The following is an 18,909-nucleotide window of genomic DNA, read 5'->3' as shown; positions in this document are numbered from 1 at the left end:
GAGAGTGCCAGAAAAATATAGCTTTACGTTTTATCTCTACAACTAAAGATGACAAGACCATTTTACTCTCTCGCTAAAGATCAAGTACATTATACCTAAAATAATATTTAAACACACAATCGGGTATAAAATATTTGCATTTAATATGCAAAAGACACTAAGAATTAAAAATTGCATCAAAAAGTCAAAGACTTAAGATCAAGGTAACACTAAAAACTGATCAGTTCAAAAAAGTATTTCAGAATTACATTTAGTCTCGATAGAAAGATTTTAGTACACTAAAAAACAAATATTTTATTCTATAAAATTATGTATTAATTAAATTTTTAATTAATTTGAAAAAATTGAAAATTATATATAGTTATTTTATTTTGACATGTTTTTGAACCATTATTCTTCATAATAGACTATGTGACTTATGATGAGATACCCTACGCTCTCCATGAAAACTATGATGGCTACCGGACAGAAATCAATAAGATATTTAATTATTTTATAACACCTCGTTTATATATTATTATTAAATTAACAATTACTATTAAATAAGATATATAGTTCAATTAAAAACATGATCAGTGAAACATTGTAAGGAAAAAAATTCAATAAATACAAGCGCTACGATATTCTTGATGGCTACCTCGCCTCACAATGATTTCTCTGTTCTACCCCACGTGACTCTAGCATTCTTCTTCTTCGACATTCAACCGCAAATCTATACCGGTTCTCTTCTCGTTCAACCAACTGTCCTAGCTTCAACCTGTATTATTCTCAAGGTACAAGAGTCTCCTTTGCTCGGAGCCAACACGTGTCGAGGAACTTTCCTTCGCTATAGAGGTATTGCGAAAGTGCAATCTCTCTAACGAACGGCGCACGGCCGAAGAAAACAGCGGGAGTCTATAGGAAAGACAGGTGACAAATAGGGGGTCGACGATCCTGCCGTAAAACACATGAGATGTATATCGGCACGGCGTGTTATTTCGCACACGTTTACGGCCTTGGCCTAGTAATATCGAGGTGCCGTACAAGCGATTGGCGAAGCTCGAAAAATACAGCGATCACGTCCGTTGCACAATTTCGCGAACGTGCCGTACAAAGTGTCGTTCTACGTCTGTCGAGGTAGCCAGTGTTGATTGAGAATTTTTGCCAAGCGATTCGTCGGAAGCGGATTGTAATAGGCGAGAATCGACGATCATTACCGAGGTATATATGTCTTGCGGTATGCGGGCCATTTTCGCGTGACGTGTGTCACAGTACTCACAGTCGTTTGCGACGATGTTATCGATACCCATAACATTTTCTGAAGAAACTGACTTCTCCTATTAGATAGATATAAATATACTTAACGGGATATATTAATAGAGTGATCCTCTCCGAAATAGAAATCAAACTTTGAAGTCGTATATGCGCGCGTGGCCAAATTGTAATAGCGTACAAATATTATTCTGACAAAACAGCATGATATTAAGCCGTTTTAAATAAGAAGGCAAATAAAAAGTTTTTAAGAAGTAAAAGAGAAAACGGTTGTTCGTCGTAAAAATCATTATCGTAAAAGGCAATTATCTTGATCTTTTTTTTTAACCCTTAAACGCACACATGTGTGAGGTACGGTAGCCCATGTACGGTAGAGTTCGAAACACACGCCAGAATTTCCGAATACCAGAAGTTTTATGTCATTTTCATCTATATATTCTTTTTCCTTACTGTTTAATGTATCAATTTAAAAAAAAAAAAAACTTAAAAAAAAACTTAGTTACGCTAATCCGTGTGCGGTTTTAAAAGATGGTCCAGAAAGTGAGGTGTCAATTGTCTGTCACTCGCGAAGAAAAAACGTGCTGATTATTTATAAGATCGACAAATTATCGCGCGTAAATTTCGCGTACCAGAAAGAATTTATGTTATACAAAACAAATTTCGATTCTTATCAACGTAATTTAGAGAACATAATCAACACTTCAAATGACTAAGACGAAAATCTCGACGAAAATTCCAGGCAAATTATCGAGAATCGACCGACAGGAACGTGAGTTCTTCACGTTCCTGCGGGTAACATCAATAAAAAGTTTAATTAGCGCGATTACATTGTCAGATATTATGCTTCGTAACAAGAAGCGCGACCAAAAAATAACCGACATGGTTGTTAGTTTTTAATAATATTATCGCAAAGTTTTGTTGTGCGCCGATTTATTTTTCTCCTTTTTTATCACACTTCTTGTCGCACCGATTGGTATTTCAGCGACAATAAAATATCACCACGTTAATGGCACGATTCAGTGATTATTCGAATAGTTCGTACTCTCATCCGAGATCTGATTCTCATAACTATTGAAATTGCTAAACGTTCCGAAATTAGGTAACGAATCTTTCTATTTCTATTTATTTTATTTTCATGCGTATACGTGCATAGTTTCTCAAGTCTATTATTCTTCTTCTTCTTAATACGGAAGTTTGCGGAGAAGAATTCTATAACATTAATTTTAATTGCAAGCTAGAATACAATGCGCAATACGTTACGCATGCAGCATATTTTGATGATTCACGGTAAATCTTCCTGATGTTTCAAAAATACTAATATTATATAAATATGTCGCGTTATACTTTTCTAACAGAATAATCAGTCGAAATTTTTTGTCGCCAAGTCATCCAAAACTTATAATTGATAGTTTTATTGATTTCCACAAAAATTTTTAAATAACGACATATTTTTCAAATATAAAAACATAATCAAGAAATTCGCGTGTCGATCGATATTCGCAAGCAAAATATGCGATTTCCAGTTTGCAATGACAGCACGAAATAAAATAGAGCGCGCGAGAGTACCAATTGACATCGCGGAAAGAAAAACAGACAACAACAAAATTCGATAATTCGCGTTTCAAAGGTTACATAACTTTTTTTTTAATATAGAAAATGCACGTTATCTTTGTTGCAATCGGCGAAAACATCTTAATGATGCAATCTCAAGAGTGAGAAAACTATGGAAAATCAAACTCTGCTCTTTAAATCAACCGTTGAAGCAAACAATGACGTTATTTCATCGCATACAAGAAAGATTACCTTATAAACATCTTTTTGCACATTCGATCGCTTCGCATAGTCGAGAATTATTGAACGCTGCGGAATTTCAACTTCGCAATCGGCACAATGATCAAGCAAGCGGATCGCGTAAGGAATCCACCGCAAAAGTTCAAGTTTGAAAGCGCCTAGGTATAGTAGAACGATGATCGTCAGCGACTTCAATCGCACGAACGATCGCAAAACCGCAAATTGCGTTCGCTTTTTTAATTATTAGTTTCGAGACATATGTAAATAAATAGCTCGATATCGAAGCAATATCAAGCGCAAGGAAATCTAGTCGCGAGCAGCGTTGCCTTGATGGACACGGCGAGAGTGCTTTACGAGCTCGTGCGACAAGGGCGATTCAACGAGAAGGAAGACAACGCTTTTGCGCCTGCACGAGCGAGTACGTACATCGCGCGCGCGAGAAGAGCGCGCGTTGCATCCTTCGTAATTTCTGGCCTCAAGGATTCCCCGCTCTTTCCGAGTTTTCGTAAGTATTTCACGTACGCGAATCAAGTCGAACCGCGCGTCCGCGACGTGATCCGCGTACGCGAAGACCGCCGCGATTCCGTGAACGCTCGAGCGTGGAGAGAACGACGCGACGCGACGCGACGCGACGCGACGCTCGCTAAACGAGATTGTAAAAGTGAATTTGGGAGAGAAGAAAAGGACTTGTTATCGCAAAACGGGACTGGCATTACGTCACCAGAGGGCTGACGTCGCGCCGAACAAGAAATCGTCGTTTATCCGATTTTTCAAGAGCAGATTACCTCTCGGCGCGAGGATAATTGTCCTCGCTACGATAATCGCCGTAATGAGAAAATGTTTGTCGGCTGATGTCAAATCGTTGTTTATCGTTGCCATTGAACCGCGCGGGTATATACGATGAAAACTCCTCTGTGAAATGAATTTCGTCCGTCGTTTCGCGGGCGACAAAATATAATCGTAAAGTCAAGTGCCCCTTTTCTCCACGAAACGGCGAAATAGTTGTCACGCGGTTGCGACAACATCGTGACGACAAGGTGCTTACTTCATACGCGATGCGGTCGTATAACGCCGACGAGTGTTCGCCGAGCGTACGAACGTGCATCGTTGATGGGTCGTCTGCTTTAGAGACGTTTGTATCAAAGTAAACGATCAATGCGTCACACGTGTGCCGTTTCGTCATCGCGGATCTTCGGTTCTCATTTAAATGATAAAATCGAGGCTCAATTCGCGCAGCTTCTCGTTTATTAATTTATCGGCACAATAGTCGTGTATATTTATGTCAGAGCGTCGATTCTGCTCGAAAACGATGAAATTTGACAATTGACGAAATCGATTATATAGTCGGTCATATATAGAAATATGTAGGTACATATTATATCACTGAGAAAAGAAATATTTAGATCCAAAGAAATATTTATTTAGATTGCTGCCAAGAGCTTAATTTACTTAATATAATACACATACTTTTTTTTTATTTAAAATTAAATAATTTTATTTAAATTAAGTACAAATATCTAATTCTAAATAAAAACATGTGTATTATATTAAGTAGATAAGCTCTTGGCAACAATCTCTAAATAAATATTTTTTTCTCAGCGTGCATATTATTTCGTATAAATACATTAAAAATATTCATATATTATATGTATATCAGAAATCAATTTTTGTCATATTTAATCAATAAAAAATTCAATGTTGGTGCTATCGCATTTTTAACGGACATATTTTTAGTAAATTATGTAATCTGTATACGTTATATATAATGTATATATATAAAATCGACGCACACATATAATAAAATGTTACGAAGATATGATAATTTTAACTCAATGCTTTACCAGTCTAGTTTACTATACCCATTCCGTTAAAAGTCTAATAACATAAACGTCGAGTATTTTGTCGCGGTCAAGATATTTACGCGACATTTTTACGTACGAAAAATTTCGGCACAGGTTCCGGCGTGGCGGGGTAACGCGATCGAACTACGCTACAAAGGCTTATCTCCGAATCTACCTCGGAACTCGGAACCGCTGGGGAGAAGCATCTGCGAAACGAGTCCACGCGACAGGGATCACCCGCGACGCGCCGCCTCCTCGGCGGGCGACCTACGAACGGGAATGCGATCCGCCGCGGCCGGGCCGGGCGACGGCGCCGATCCTCGTTGGCAGCGGTACAAGTGGCACAGTGGTACAACGATGCAACGTTATAGCCTCCCGAATATATCGGGGAACCCGTAAACACGGGGCCAGACGAGCCTCTCCCCCTCGCGCGCCTGCTCCCTGCTCGTGGTCGGCGCGGCGCGGCGCGGCGTGGTCGCGATCAGCTGACGCGGCCGGCCGCCACCCGCCACGACGTTATCTCACCTGTTGCGCGCCGCTCCGTCTCTCTCCCTCCCACACACCCACTTTCACTCTCACGATCCTTTTCCTCTTCCCGTTGCGTGATCGATGATCGGCTCGCCCCGCGCGCCTCCGGGCCGGCTGCCCTCGACGACGCGCGAATTGCCCGCCGGCGCACTCTCGCTCGCGATCACCGCGAACACCCGCGGCGCGTGCCGGTACGCGCACGGAGTAAACCCGCGGATCGGATTCGGATCCGGGTTAAAAATACACACCGAGGCGCGCGGCACCGAGGAGAGGTCCGCTCCTAGTCGCCTGCTCAAGGCGGACCTGGCGGACGTCTCGGGAATTCGGGAATCTGACGCGGCTTCCCGCGCGCGCGGTCCACCCTGCCACCCTGGTTCCTCCCTTCGTCGCCCGGCCAGGGGACGGGGCTAGAGCCCGCGACGTGCGCGAAGGGCAGCTGCTAATATCGGAGTAGCTAGAATAGCCGTGGAAATAGGATATATATCAACTTGCCTTATCTTCGCCGCTCGCGCGGATTATCTAGCATCTGTTCGCGATCCGTCGCGCGGACATCGGACGTTTCCAAGATTTAAAAGGGATAAGAGTAACACGGGACGTATTGCTTCTATTTTTAATCAGAATGTTTGAAAAGTCCTATCTAATTGTATTTAAATATTGTGAAATATAACATTGATTGTGGCACGTGTACCTGATGACGACGATGCTCGTGCATGTAACACACAATCCGTACCCTCGGCGTACTTCAAACGGCTAATTGGCGACGAGAGAAGAGAGAGGGAGAGAGATCCGTGAGGAAGGTCCGGTTTTCGGGCGTGCCAGAAAGGGCTCGCGAGATTAGCGTGCAGTCGCGCGCGCGCAGTTGCACCGTGAGCGCGACACCGACCGTGGCACGGGAGTAATTTTTCCGCGCGCGCGAGTCTCGCTCTTATGGACAACAACGACAATCGCGCGAGAAACACGAAGCGACTCGAATACGTCGTGGTCGTGACGCACTCGTGACTGGCCGCGATAATGTAATCTATCGAGAAACTCGATTCTCGAGGTATCGAGAAACGAACGCTCGATCGTCGGGCACGCGCGAGCCAATCAGCCAATCACCGTGGCGCGGGTCGCCAGTGTCGCCACGTGCGCGAGAAACGGTAAACAGGTTAGAAACGATTCCGGCGCGTACTACACGTGAGATCGCGAATTTTGTAGCCCTCTTTTCGTTATAATCTATAGTTATTCGAGCGTTTGTAGTTTTGTGGATACTCTCGCTCGGATAGCAACCCGAGGGATTTTTCGTAAACTTAAGACTGAAGGACACTCGGCGTTGAAATTAGATTGAGGTTAGGGTAAGATTGAGTTTCTACATACTTGGAGGCAAAAATAAAAATTAATTCTTTTGTGAGGTTTTTGGTTTTTGGTTTTAAACCAAAAATGCTAGAAATCAAGGATAGACCGTCACGAAAGAAATGGAACGTATTGCTTGAAGACCTGGGAGTCCTCCTTGCGTCTAACGCGTCGTTTATCTCTCACAGATCCGTTCGAAGATGAAGCGATCAGCGAAGAGTTTGGATACCGGTGACGCGGGAGCAGAGGATAATGTGGACGCAGAGGACAGTAAAAAGAAAAAGAAAGTGAGATTCGAGAAATCCTTGGATAAATCTACAGGTAAGAAACGAAAAAGAAAACCGCAGTTTTTGGATACAGTGTGTGTGTGTGACATCATATATAAAAATAAAATATGTTCTCTAGGTAAGAATGTACAACCACCTTTCATAAAGAAGAATTCGAAAGGAAAGAATTTGAAAGTGGCAAAGAATAATTCTAAAATTGAAAAGATAAATTTGCTCAAACTGAAGAAGGAGAAAAAGGAGTTTGGACGAAAGTCCGAAGCTCGGAAGGAAGATAACTCGAAGACAGATAATCTGAAATCGGAGAAGAAAGCGACCACCGAAAAAACCGATTGGGTCCAATTGAAAAAGGAGAAGAAGGAACTCAAACGGAAGCGCAAAGCTAAAAGGTTGAACGACGACGTAGCGTTCGACAAGGTCATTCGGGCTAAGCAGATCGGCGAGAAGCTACGAAGATCCGACTGCAAGTCCGTGAATCGTGTAACGTTAACTCAGACGTTGCACAACGTGCTGGAAAATCATTACGGCAAGGTGATATTTACGCACGATGTGTCCAGAGTAGTTCAGTGTACGATCAAGTACTGCGAGGAACACATTCGACGGGCTATATGCCACGAGATAAAGCCACTCGTTGTGGAGATGTTACGGTCGAAATATGCGAAGAACTGCGTAAAAGCTATCTTAAAGTACGGCTCGCAAGAAATCAGATCTGAGGTTATCTCTGAATTTTATGGCAACGTCGTCAAACTAATGAGTCACAGCGTATCGGCCTCTCTTGTGGAACATACGTACCGTACTTGGTGTACCAATCTTGACAAAATATATTTCAAACAGGAGTTTTACGGGGACATTTATAAACTGGAAAAGGACAAGGACGTTAAATCGCTGTCGGACGTGTTCAAAATTGCGACGGATATGAAGCTAGCCACGCTGTCTGCCATAAAAACGAATCTAGTCAGAATCTTGAACAAAGGCTTCGTCGATTCCACTCTGCTGCAAACGGTTCTGTGGGAATTCCTCTGCGTATGTTCGGTGGAAGATAGGAGCGAGTTGATAGTTATGCTGCGCTCTTACGTTATAACACTGTGCCAAACAAAAATGGGAGCGAGAGTCGCTGCGCAATGTATATGGCATGGCACTAGCAAAGATAGAAAAATAATTATGAAAGCCCTCAAGGGAAATGTAAAAGCGATTTGTATGTCCAAAAACGGTCATATGATATTATTGGCGCTGTTTGATTCCGTAGACGACACCGTCCTCGTGCGGAAGATAATATTGTCCGAGCTACAAGAGGATCTAGTTAATATTGCGCTGAGCGAGTATGGAAAACACGTTATATTATACCTCGTGGCCAGGAGAAAACCTTTTTATTTTTCGCCGGACGTAGTGGAATATTTGCGCCAAGGTGATGGCAATTCCGCGAGCAAGAAACTAGCCGACATTAGGGAAGAGGAACTCCTCGAGGCAATCCGCGACCCGCTTTTTGACGCAATAATCGCGGATACAGCAGTGTGGTTATCCACCGGCGGCATAGCTATGACTACCCTGGCGATACTGAAAGTAGGATCGGGAGAAAAACTAAATTCTGCGTTCGAATCGATCGCTAAGTTTCTTACCAACATAGATTCAAAAATCAAAGACAATGATACCGAGTATAATGTGGTTGAACATCCTGGGTTACACACAATGTTAAAGAAACTAATTCAGAATGACAAAGAACTGATAGAAAAGAACGAATCTACATTTGGAGAAATTTTAATACCGTACTTGACACCGAAAGTGTTGGAAAAGTGGACGGAATTTAATAGAGCTTGCTTCTTATTAATTCTTCTTATAGAAAATGGACTTCAAAATGTTAAAGATACATTGCTATCCAAATTAAAACCTTTAACGGCAAATCTCAAGACAAAGCGCGGCGCTGGAGCATCGATATTGTTAAAAAAATTAAAAGAATAAATGTAAATATACAATATATGAATGTAACGTAGGTATATTTTATTCACGATTCTTATCCTTTTTTAATATAGACTGCTCCATTTTCACCGAAAATAGTTAAAATAGGGATCTTAATTCAATTTGAGAAACTTTCTTATATACTTTTAATATATAACGAACTATATACTTTTAATATGTACTTTTAAGATTTCAAATAAAAGTTAATTCAGTAAAAGCGGATCAACCTATAGAGGCCCTCCACTACTCTCGCCGATTACAATCAGTGGTCCCTTTTTGTTTATATTATATATATTTCAAATTATTTATTATTTTATGTACAACATATATATATATATATATATATATATATATATATATATCTTACGGCGATCGTAATTTCTTAAGTTCACGTTACGTTACTTCGCGTCCGTCGCGTCCCGTTACGTTAAATTCATCGTAATCCCGGCATAAATGTCCCGGTGTACCCGTGCCCATAAGGACTAAGCCCTAAATTATTTGCATGCTCGAATCCGACACACCAGATGCCACAAATTAATAAATACGAACGTTTTCGCGCGATTGCCCTCGCGACGCGCCTTCGACCGAACAGGAATACGTGTTTGATCAAATCACTTACGTACAAAGGCATAATAAATTTACAAGTTGTTTTAAATTACATTTTATTATTGAGTATAATACTACATTAGGCACATCTACATTTAACATATTATTTTAAACAAGCATAGCTATCAATCTTTTGTTATCGTCGCTCCGAGATCGCCAGCGTCAACGACGATACGCAACACCTCGACGTGTGCGAAGGATAAACTCGATCCGGGATACCAAGTGCACACTCAACGTATGTAGTTAGTTAAATTTTAAGCATTTCTTTAATATCAATTACTCTAGTCCGTATTTCCGGTTGGTTATCCTTCGCTAGATCGGGCAAAAGTTCTTTCAAGAGGCGCGTTATTTTATCAAGTTGTTCGTCATTGTTCGTCTCGCGCATTTTTCTTGCTAACGAAAGAACTATATTTAATGCTTCTTTTCTGATTTTGGTGAATTTCGAAATATCTGCAAAGAAACGACGTATTTAAAAATAACACAATCATAAAAATTCCAAGCGTTTAAATTATTTTAATATAGCATTATAATGTTCATAGGATTAGTATATTTAATTACATCACATAGTTTATATTGGCTAGGTTTACACCCTGAATTTAGGCCGAGGCCTGTACCTCAAATTCGACCTAAATTATTTAGGCCGCCTGCTGTAAACATTTGATAGGCGGCCGAAACTAGCTTCAGGTCAGACTTTAGGTTGAATTTGAGGTATAGGCCGCGGCCTAAATGTCCCGGTGTACCCGTGCCCATTATATATATGTACATGTATATACTTACTTATACAATATGACAATATTTTGTTGAGACTATCGCCTATTTGATCTAATAGTTTTTTGTCTTTCAATGACATTTCCATTTTATTTATTTTTAATAAGACAAGTCTATCCACAAAGAGATTTAATGCTGTCAAGATAGCGACTTGGACAGATCTCGTACTATTTGGCAGTACTTTTTGACAGTGAGTCACGAATTCTAAGCAATATTTATCTGCAATCAAGAGTCAATTTATAAAGATACGGAATATTACAAAAATGCATACTCGTATTTTTCACCGAGTGAAATTCATGTAATTTTGTAACCTTGGGTCTCTTTGGTGGAAGGCCATGCTTTCCCAAGCACCTCGTAAACCGTTTCTTGCAACTTTATATTATTTTCCTTTTTCTTTCTATTTTCTTCCATAGAATCCTCTTCATCGTCGTTATTTTTATCTGATACCTGTATATAATAAAGTATGTACAAATATCGTGCTTACATTTGCAACTATTCTTTTATGATATTGTCGTCGATGTATCTTACCTTAATCAATATTTCCTGTACAATTTCATACGTTTCCGTAAACCTATCAATATCAAGTTCATGCAAAACCATAGCAAACGCTTGTAACCCGTGTCGACGATAATCCACATTCTCTTTCTTACTTTCCCTGTGTAGTGTTACTACAACTGTATCTAACAACGCAGTATCTGCGTTTAAGGCTTCTCTGCAATAAGATCCGAATCGTGAATTTTAACGAGTATTAATTAAATCGTTTATAGCGTAAAGTTTCAAATCAATATCTGACATACTTGCTATTGCATGCTAAAGTAGCAAGAGCGTTCAGTAAACGTTCCTTTCCATTCCACGTTCTACCACGCAGACCATTAATCAGTATCTTTAATAAGGTATGCCTGGCTTCTGTATCAATATTATGACCTGATTTTAAGGCAACGGTATGAACTGCGTTTGCCGCTTGCACTTTTGTAGTCCACGATGCCGACTCCAAAGCCGTACGTAAAATATCGGTTATTGGTCGCAGATTTTGCACAATTCCTGCTTCAGTCCCAGGCGTTATTTCGTTCCAAAAATCAGTCCATAATTCAACAGTGCTTTCGTTTCCTAGTAAATAAAAGTATGTATAGAAAATACACGAAATTAAAGTGCGAAACACATTTATGAGTGAACGAATTATATAGATACTGGAATACATACCTGGTACTTTTTCCGCGTGCATCGCAAAGAAGGCAAGAGGAATGACTATTTTTTGATAATTCTTTAATTTCTCCTGATTATAATTATTTGTAGACTGCAAAGTTTGCCCGATCGCTAATCTTATTGCATCATCTGTAATTTATATTTTGGCATCAAACGAAATTATAGGATGTTACGACAAGAATATAGAATGCTACTGTTAGACACCATATGTACCTTCACGTTCCAAATACCACGTGTTCAAGGTATTAAATAACTTATCCAGACTAGAATCTTTAGCCGAGCCGACTACATGCCCAATGCTAACCGCATTATTTTTTCTTACGGCAACATTACGATCCAACAAACCATTGAGCAAGGCAGATAACACCTTAGCTGAATAAAATAGCGTGGTTAATTTATGTTACAAAACTTCTCAAAAATATCATTGAATATTATGTGACATAAACAATATTTTAAATATAATATATAACTCCGTAAAGTAAAAAGATGTAGTTTGTATTCTCTTGAAATTGAGATGTTTACTTACCACTGTAAGGCTGCAACTCTGTTTTCAAATGCGTACTGAGAAGAATCACGAAATGCGAACAAGCAATTTTTGTTCCAAATCCTACGCTGCACTTGATTAAATCTATTACTTTTGGCATTAAATCCTTTAACACATCGGCATCGACATATTGGATACACTGTAGGAAAACATTAAAAACAAAGAATTAAGAAATACTCAATCGAGTTCACTTCCAACTCGTCTATGAGAACGAAAGTACCTTTGTTATCGTATCTGACGCGTAATGACCTTTGGCAACATTCGCTCTAAGATTATCGATAGCTTCCTGAGTCTCCGTAGTCGCGCCGCACACATTACTCAAATACGAAAGCTTGGGATTCTCTGATTCACCGATCGTTTCCAATAACGACGGTATCAGATTGACGAGCGACGGTTTTAATAAAACGCCGGCCGTGGATACGAGTTGCGATACCGTTTGCAATGATATAGCTCTCACTGAATCCACGAGATGAGTAATGCCAGTGTCAAGTAGCACAGGCAATATCGCTTGAATAACTTCTTTCCCCGCATTACCGTGTGACGAATCGCAATAACGTATACAAACCTATGCGATTAACATAGCGATAATTAATCATAGATTATCATAAGTCACAAAAACTTATATCTCGCGTCTTACCTTACTAAGTATCTTGGTAGTGTTCGTCGCGGCTATCCGCGTACCCTCGTGAATATCGTCCATTACGCGAAACAGTTTCTTCCAGAGTTCCGGGCCACATTCGGCGAGGTTTAATTGAACATTTGTCCTTAAAAGATCTGCGAGAGCATTACAACAACTGATACGTACTCTCCACTCGTTATTCGTTAGATTATCAGTTACATCAGTCAATATTTCTTTATGATACTGTTCGATCTATGGAGATATATAAAAAACAAATTTTTACTCTTATAATATTATGTACATATTAGACGTTGTTAACAGATATCAAGTAATGTTACTAACAGCTTTCGTTGTGGAAGGAACGACGGCCCGCCAAATGCTGGTCATACTTTGCTGAATCTTTGGCGTCGGGTCAAATTGATATCTATACAATCGCGGTATAATGTTAGGTAGATATTTATTCAGTTCGTCCTTCGCGATATTAGCGATTGCCGCGAAACCGAACGCAGCCCCCTTTTTGGATGTCCATATCGCATTATGATTTGCCAAATGCATGAAGTAATACACAAGCTCGGGTTTCTGTAATTCTGTTGCGAGGGAACAGATTTCTCGGTACGTTGAAATATTACCACTAAAAAATTATTTCTTTAAGTATCTAATATCCTTTCGTTATTAATGTAGCGCGTAATGTTCAATAATCATCGTCAGATATTTTCCATCTTAAACTGTAAGCTAACGCAAAACATTTTGTATTTTAATCTTACCCAGATGGACTTTTTCCCAGTTGACCTTCTTCAAATAACTTGGTATCAGCGGTAACTTGTTGCACTGTTCTGCGACCCTGAGTAAACTGATCTAATATATTGGACACTAAAGCCTCGCGTTCTTCTTGTTTGCTGTTAATATGTACCAAACTAAGACCTTTTGAAGCAATATCTTGCACTATATCTGTTACAAGATAAAAGATCAAATCTCTTTCTCCATTCAAAGATGATAAAATTCATTGATACAATCAATAATTTATATCTCTTACCACTGTCATCTGAAAGAAAATCTATAAATGCATGATGAATCGTGGACAATCTCTCCTTAATGCATTCTCGTTGAACGTTGTGCTTCAGTAGCGCGAATAGCCATACACATACTGCCTTTAAAAGAAACATCAAGATATAGAATAGCAGAAACATCTGCTATTAATACAAGAAGTACCTCGCCCCTTTTTAAAAATATGTCATATAAATACCTGTCGTAAGTTTGGATGAGGCACTTTGTATATTTTAAATAACTCATTCAACACAAGTATTAATAATTCGTCACTCTCCTTACTGTACGGGACAATATGTTCGGTGGGTAAAGTCGTCCACGCATCTCTTGCTTCCGGAGAAGCTTGCGCTTGAACGCAGCAAACCAAAGCTTCCCCAAGAATTAAATGGATTTCGATATCTTTTGTCTGTTAAATAGCATATGTCATTATTACGTAATAAATATGTAAAATTTATCGGACATAAAAGTAGATTTATGCACCTCTTTGACAGTTGCTATAATTTTGTTAGCGATATCTACGGTGTGCGGAAAACATTCGCCAACACACAGATGTCCCAGTGAAAGCGCAGCTTTCTCTTTCATCTGAAAAAAGTAAAGTCGTAAGATTAAATCCACATAGTATTAAATATAAAATATTTACTTATACATACAATATATAATTAACTACGGAAAAACAAACCTTGGTATTCAATTTGACATTAGATAAGACAGAAAAGAGCGTTTCTACTATTGCTTTCTTGTTGAATTCGTTATCGCCTTCTGCTGGTAAAGGTAGAGGATACGTTCTACCTAAGATGCCAACAGCTTGAACAGCTGCGTCCATTAATAATACCGCGTTATCGCGAAGATATGTACCTGAGTAAACATAGTATTTTAAATATAATAAGCGGTATTCATGTTCTCATAACGCGACATAATTTGATATATATATATAAATGCATACATATTGCTTTCACAATATCGTTATAAGTCGTCCAATTGCACAAATCCTCCTTGTTTCCATTTCGTTGGTGTATTAAATTCCTTTCCATCATGTAAGTCAGTGCCATTAATGCACCATGTTGCGCTTCCAAATTCTTTCTACTCATAATGTTCATAATACTCGAAACATGTTTCTCGAATTCACTCTTCGGAAAGTAACCAGTAATAGCAGCGTATACTTTCGCGGCTAATTGTCGTACATCTTGCTTAGCGGAAGCAAGCAACGAACAGAGCCACGGCAGCTCCTTCTCGTACGATTTTATTATATAATGCGGAACAGATCCAAGTACTTCCAATAATGCGTTCAAAGAAATTTGATCTGTATCAATAAAATATTTAACTTAGCACAATGGTTTTTAAATTTTTATACAATTGGTTCTTATTTAGGATTTCTTTTTACCTGCGGAAGAATGACTCAAGAGCAAGATCATATCGAGATAATTATTTAATATCTCTGGCTGATCCTTGTATAATTTTTCTAAGTAACGTCCAATCAGAGGCGTATATTCACATGGATGCTGTAGCGGCTCATTTCGCACGGGAATATTAGCACTTCTGGCGAGGCAAACGCGAAAATAAGAAATAATCTGTAACAATATAAATTACGATTGTAAAAATAATTCTCACGACATTTACAGATCTGGCTTCTATCTAGAACTTACCTCGGAAAACGTGGCAGTACTATACGGGAGTACTTGTTTATCCGTATTTCTGCCACTACCCGCGGCGGGCAATCTCGACTGCATCTTCGAATAAATGTAACTTACTAGTTTCACAAATTCGGGCAACACTATCTTGTTGCTAATTTGCTGATTGTCCTCGTTTTTATGCACAACGCCGTAAAGCGCTTTCATGGCTTCAGTACTTATCTCGTGTTTGTTGTCACCACACGCTAATAACAAGAGATACCGAGATGGTGCGTCATCAGGTGGAAACACGGTTGCGGCATAATGCATTGCCACAAATCTATTCGCAAAGTAATACACGTCACACACACGGTTAGGATATGTATTAAAATTAACGTAATGTAAGTATAATAATCTATATATAACAGTCTATATACATGCCTTACGCTCGATTCTGGCGATTCAATGTGTACCGACAATAGAGCATTCATTAGAGCTATATTGCTTTCGTCCTCTTTATTCAGCACGAAGGCAGACGTTACGCAAATCAATGCGTCTCTCACAGTGCGCCGTAACTCACCGTCCGTCTAAAATATTAATAAAAACATTTAATAACTCTATAGATACATGATTTCGATAATTATTATCGTCTTTTTAAAACAATCGGATACTTACAGAGACAAGCGTGTCAAATAAGTTGTGTAACAAACTTAAATCTTTGTTTATCAGAGACGGTATTCTTTGACCAAGTTGCCCAATGACTGTATATGCCATCGGTTTATGTACGTCATCGCCTTCGGATATCAATTTTATCATGCCATTCAAGATTACTCCGGCGACGCGGGTTAACGGTACAAGGCTGCAGCTAATTAAAAAAAAATTCAATTAAATACGATTCATTATATAGATAAGATGTGTAGTTTAAATGACGAGAATTATATCACGTATGTAAAGAATTGATCTACAAAAAATTTGCGAAGTTAATAATACATTGCGCGTGGGAATAAAAGATTTAATCGATATTTTCCTTAGTGATACAACTGATAAAGGTAAATTAAAAATCTATCAAGAAATATTCGTAAGTGGGAATGAAATAAAAGAAAAATTTATTAGCGAACGAATTACGAAACACTTACTGCTGGACGATATTTGACGTAAACTGCAGTGCTAATGATTTTAACTTTGCATTCGTATTTTTTCCATAGAGTGAATCGAAAATAACCTGAAGAAAAAAGATGTTTTTATTTAATATGTAACACCATGTGTGTGACCATTGTCTTTTTTTTTTTTTTCAATTGAACTTTATGTACTTACTTGAATACACGGCGGTATGATGAATCCCGCTTTAGTCACACGACAAAGATACTGTAAGAGCTTGAGACGAATTCGAGTGCTCGCAGGTAGCCGTTTCATTTCGGGTTTCACCTCTTTTTGTGCGGCTAGCGCATCGGTACCCAAGAATAATGTATAAATCGGAGCTGCGAGTTGCATCGAAGACCAATCCAATGTGCTAAACGGATAAATACAGTAGAAATTACAGCACCGATCTACGCCAAACGAATTCTGACAGTTTTCATACGCACCCAATTATCTTTTTCAACTCTAAATCCGCCATATTAGCGATGTTGAATCTGGTATCCGCGGCCGCTACGATCAAATGTATCAGAATATCTGTATCCGGGAAAAATCCACCGACAAGGAACTTAACAATGCCCAACTTCATCTGCTCGAGTTGCTCGGCTGTGGGCGGACTCTCGCCTATCACTCTTTTGAACGCATAGTCGCTTAAACCCGGCGGCACGGTGAACTGAGACCAATCGATGGTTTGACCCGACTGTTGATTTTCCGTTTGTCCCACAGATCTGACGATGTACAATATGTCACAGTCAGAAACTAAGCGGATATCTAGAAATGCGATTGTCCAGCATATATCTCACCCATATGGCAACAATAATATGTCGAGCATAAAACTTATGAGCTGCTTCGCCACGTAAGGTTTGTCTTGCAAGCCCAGGAGAGACGCTCGTTTATCGGGATCCGCTGGTATGTTGATACGTCCTAATGCTGGCATTATGATCAACATTAAGCTGAAACATAACCACGTTTGTTCGAGTTATCGTAATCCAACATTTTACACAATGTGCTATAAATATCTAAAATTTCTGAACTCTTTAAATATTTAAGATAAAATACCCCGCTACGATACAAAATTTAGTTAATATTCAGGGACCAAAAAAGAATTTATAACAAAGCAAACCTGTCTTGATGGGACAATGGCTTTCCCTCGATAGCATTTAGTACACTCGGAACTAATTCCGCTTGCTTGTTCATCTCCATTCGAGGATATCCCAGCTTTATGTATATTATCGTAAAGTTCTGCAATTATACGAATATACATTACGACGCGTCCCTTCCTGATTTCATAACGATTGACATATCCGTGCGGGTAACGTACGATCACAAATGAACTGGCAGCTGGATCCTGGTATTGCAGGAGTAAAGCTTCAACGGGCAGCTGTACTTGCGGCCTGCTCTTTATTCTCTTGTTTATATGGATCAGCAGCTCCATCACCTTCTTCCTGACGCCTTCCTGCGCGCTAGACAACTTGAGCAGCACGGGAGGTAAAAATTTGCAGACTGACGCCTGTAGCTGCTCATCCGTCTCGGCGGATCCCAGGCGGAGGAACACCCGCTCGAGTAAAACTGAACGAAACACAAGGACGGGAGGTACGATCAATATTACGTCTGTCGATCTTTTTACAGGGGATAATCACGGGGAGAAAGGATTTTTAATCGCCCCTATTACATATGTAAGAATCTAAAATACAACAGGAAACAATCTATCGATCCATATTTATTTCAGCGACGTAATCGAGTGTCATCGGGCGTGAGGTCATCGCGAAAAAAACGCTGACGTCACGTACCGTCGAGTCGGAGCAGCGTCAAAGGGATTTAAACCAGATTTCGAGATTTGACAGCTGCGGACACGTGTCCGGGGCGGCACGGAAGGACGCGGGGGAGGAGCGCCGAGGGGAGGACGGACATCCGCGGGTCCTCCCCGAAGTCGGTCCCCGGTCGTCTTTCCGGCGCGACACAATCAGGTTTCTGCCACGACCCGATGCTCAACCTCCGTTCTCGTCACCGTCCGGGACGAACGACGCGACCCACGACCCGGTCGTCGATTACGTCGCGCGAAGGGGATCGGTCCTTATCTCTCTTTCTCTTTTCTCTCGGGAGTACTTACTCAGCTCGTCCGTAGCCGCTGCCATTTTGAAAAAGTCTATAAAGAGGAGAAAGCGAATCCGGACGGCGAGAGGAATCCGCTGTCCGTGGAGTCGCGCGCGATTCGGCGTCGCCGCGACGAGAGCTCGACGTCGGGATCGTTAAACCCTGCGATCCTTCTGCTCCTCCTTCTCGTCTACTTCTTTTTTTTTTTTTTTCCAACGCGAGTGTCGATCGTCGTGCAGCACACACGACGCGCCGCGTGTGTATTGCACCCCCTGTCGCGACTTCCTTCGACGTCGTTTTACGTGGGGGC

General features: G+C 40.2%; 3 protein-coding genes across 5 annotated transcripts in view; 1 reads left to right on the top strand and 2 right to left on the bottom strand.

The window, feature by feature from the left end:
• LOC143899712 (very long chain fatty acid elongase AAEL008004) overlaps positions 1-6,239 on the bottom strand; it is a 39,233-nt gene extending 32,994 nt beyond the window's left edge. The window contains exon 1 of one of the 2 annotated variants that reach the window (XM_077410221.1): positions 6,100-6,239. The gene's annotated coding sequence lies outside the window, so the exon portion shown is untranslated. Of the gene's footprint in view, positions 1-5,408; positions 5,590-6,099 lie in introns of those variants that run through there. The other variant, XM_077410222.1, reaches the window with a different exon arrangement.
• A 262-nt stretch (positions 6,240-6,501) lies between these two features.
• On the top strand, positions 6,502-10,803 carry Peng (Pumilio and CPL domain-containing protein penguin). Of its 2 annotated transcripts, none has more exons than XM_077410196.1 (3): positions 6,502-6,739; positions 6,932-7,064; positions 7,149-10,803. In XM_077410196.1, exons 2-3 carry the CDS (start codon positions 6,944-6,946, stop codon positions 8,981-8,983), a joined length of 1,956 nt encoding a protein of 651 aa, XP_077266322.1. In that variant the 5' UTR covers positions 6,502-6,739; positions 6,932-6,943; the 3' UTR covers positions 8,984-10,803. The 2 variants fall into 2 exon arrangements, with proteins under 2 accessions (XP_077266322.1, XP_077266321.1); XM_077410195.1 differs by having other exon boundaries at positions 6,502-6,745.
• On the bottom strand, positions 9,626-18,908 carry LOC143899698 (proteasome adapter and scaffold protein ECM29). The gene is made up of 28 exons (XM_077410169.1): positions 18,616-18,908; positions 17,827-18,074; positions 17,629-17,747; positions 17,309-17,458; positions 16,955-17,233; positions 16,686-16,881; positions 16,508-16,593; positions 16,047-16,236; positions 15,813-15,958; positions 15,408-15,711; positions 15,146-15,332; positions 14,708-15,064; positions 14,444-14,619; positions 14,245-14,346; positions 13,964-14,170; positions 13,754-13,868; positions 13,485-13,668; positions 13,063-13,351; positions 12,739-12,972; positions 12,322-12,666; positions 12,084-12,240; positions 11,771-11,929; positions 11,555-11,686; positions 11,152-11,461; positions 10,883-11,066; positions 10,666-10,801; positions 10,364-10,573; positions 9,626-10,036 (listed from the first exon to the last, which is right to left on the bottom strand). The coding sequence occupies exons 1-28, from the start codon at positions 18,638-18,640 to the stop codon at positions 9,834-9,836; spliced, it is 5,430 nt and encodes a 1,809-aa protein (XP_077266295.1). The 5' UTR covers positions 18,641-18,908; the 3' UTR covers positions 9,626-9,833.
• Between the last annotated feature and the right edge of the window lies 1 nt (position 18,909).

The sequence above is a fragment of the Temnothorax americanus genome, unplaced genomic scaffold, assembly GCF_048541705.1.
Source record: "Temnothorax americanus isolate GAGA-0224 unplaced genomic scaffold, ASM4854170v1 Scaffold28, whole genome shotgun sequence".
Taxonomy (NCBI): Eukaryota; Metazoa; Arthropoda; class Insecta; order Hymenoptera; family Formicidae; genus Temnothorax; species Temnothorax americanus.
Note: the sequence above shows the minus strand (reverse complement) of the source record. Positions and strands in the feature narration are given on the sequence as shown.